Source organism: Lucilia cuprina, chromosome 5, assembly GCF_022045245.1.
Source record: "Lucilia cuprina isolate Lc7/37 chromosome 5, ASM2204524v1, whole genome shotgun sequence".
NCBI classification, from domain to species: Eukaryota; Metazoa; Arthropoda; class Insecta; order Diptera; family Calliphoridae; genus Lucilia; species Lucilia cuprina.
Genome location: NC_060953.1, coordinates 12,866,335 through 12,868,795, shown reverse-complemented (window position 1 = coordinate 12,868,795; position 2,461 = coordinate 12,866,335). Strand labels below are relative to the sequence as shown.

At 33.3% G+C, this 2,461-nt stretch overlaps 1 protein-coding gene across 1 annotated transcript; it reads right to left on the bottom strand.

Annotated features, from left to right (window-relative positions):
• Nucleotides 1-757: 757 nt before the first annotated feature.
• LOC124420025 (ATP-dependent helicase brm-like) lies at nucleotides 758-1,829 on the bottom strand (the record flags this gene model as incomplete). Its single annotated transcript, XM_046951518.1, has 1 exon — nucleotides 758-1,829. A coding segment is annotated over one exon (882 nt), but the record flags the coding sequence as incomplete, so codon positions are not given.
• Between the last annotated feature and the right edge of the window lie 632 nt (nucleotides 1,830-2,461).

Sequence of the window (2,461 nt, the reverse complement as noted above, 5' to 3'; positions counted from 1 at the left end):
AGACTAATCTATAGTCCAGACTATAGACTAATCTATAGTCCAGACTATGGACTAATCTATAGTCCAGACTATAGACTAATCTATAGTCCAGACTATAGACTAATCTATTGTCCAGACTATAGACTAATCTATAGTCCAGACTGTAGACTAATCTATAGTTCAGAATATAGACTATAGTCCAGACTATAGACAAATCTATAGTACATCTTCACCTTCAAGTTATTGTTGTTGTAACAGATTGGCTGTAACTGGATATTCTTCCCTGGAGAAAACTTAAGGTTGATACTGCTGTTGCCGATTTGACAATCTTTGGCCGATTGAAAAACGGGTCTTTCCGGAGCAGAGATCCAATTGGGAACGTCTTACCTTCCTCCTCCTTTTTCAAATAACAACAATATTTTTTTTTATTTTAATGTAAGTATTTTTTATTTAATATATTGAATATTTTTTCGTTAATAAATGTATTTTTGTTAGAATAATTTTGAATTACATTTTTATTTTAAATTTTCCTGTTTAAATCTAATTCTGAAGAATAGCAATTTATTTTTTTTTATATATTTTTTCATTTATCGCAAATGGTATATTTTATATATTATAATTTTTTTGTTTGCGTTTTTTATAAAAAAAAGTAAACTAAAAGTAATACGTACATATGTTTGAAAAAATAAAAAAAAGACAGACTTAAATAAGTAAAAAGAAATGATTAAAAGCAAATTATTAAACAAAATTTTACAAAAATCTATAGAGTGAATAAAATTTGAAACCAATTATTTTAAGAATAAATATGTTTAAAATGAAAAAAGGGGGGACAAGCAAAAATATTTAACAACTAAATCAAAATAAACCGAAAAACCAATGTTTAAAATATGTAAATATATAGAAACAATTTGAAGCTTCTTCATTTAATCATGATGAGTTTGCAAAGAGAATACCACTCCGAGTGGTAGCTAATCCATATCGTCATCATCATCATCCGATATGGTGTATTTCTTTTGAGAACGTTTGCGTCTTGTTTGCTTTTTACTAGTCGAAGCACTTACTGGGGGTGCGGATGAGGGTGTGGGAGTGGTGGGTGTGCTGGCTATGGTTTTATTCAGTTTAAGTTTCATTTTAACGGCAGCCGCTGAGGTGGAGGCTATCTCTTCATCATCGGAATTATCTTGACCGGAATTATCTTCATTTTCTGAGTTATCCGATGCATTGCCACCCTCACCGGTGATGGAGGAATTTTGTGAAGCTTGTGCCTGTATGCGTTGTTTGGCATTCACAAACACCTTCTCCAATTCTATGGAATCTAGATAAATTAATGAATTCTCCTCATTGTAAATTTGGGCATTTTGACATAGTTGCACGAAATCCTTTTGTAAATCATCCAAGTCGGCATATTTACAATCTTCAATGCGCTGCAAGATTTTCTTTATATCCACCGGTCTTTTAATGATTTCATAATAATCTGGCAGACGCTGTCGAGAGGGTAATTTCATAAATGGTTCCGATATAATACGACCATCTTCGTGGGTGTATTTTATGACTGCCGACATTATTTTACCCATTTGTTTCTTAAGTTTTTTGTCGATATTCTGACGACGTCTTCGTTTAATCGAATGACCCGCCAGAGATTCATCATCTGAATCATCTTTACGATTTTTACGTTTACGTCTCTTGCGTTTAGCTTCTTCCTCCTCATCTTCATCATCAAATTCGGCGCCATCATCAATGGCTCGTAATAGTTCTTTCTCGGTTAGACTATCGGTGTAATCGACTTCCTTGCGTTGACGGGAACCACGACCTATAAAAATAGAAAATATATAAATAAGTACTGAACTGTGCTAGAACTGAACTAGAACTAGAATTGAACTAAAACTGAACTAGAACTGAACTAGAACTGAACTAGAAATGAACTAGAAATGAACTAGAAATGAACTAGAACTGAACTAGAACTGAACTAGAACTTAACTAGAAATGAACTAGAACTGAACTAGAAATGAACTAGAACTGAACTAGAACTGAACTAGAACTGAACTAGAACTGAACTAGAACTGAACTTGAACTGAACTAGAACTGAACTAGAACTGAACTAGAACTGAACTAGAACTGAACTAGAACTGAACTAGAACTGAACTAGAACTGAACTAGAACTGAACTAGAACTGAACTAGAACTGAACTAGAACTGAACTAGAACTGAACTAGAACTGAACTAGAACTGAACTAGAACTGAACTAGAACTGAACTAGAACTGAACTAGAACTGAACTAGAACTGAACTAGAACTGAACTAGAGCTGAACAAGAACTGAACTAGAACTGAACTAAAACTGAACTAGAACTGAACTAGAACTGAACTAGAACTTAAATAGAACTGAACTAGAACTAAACTAGAACTGACCTAGAACTGAACTAGAACTGAACTAGAACTGAACTAGAACTGAACTAGAACTGAACTAGAACTGAACTAGAACTGA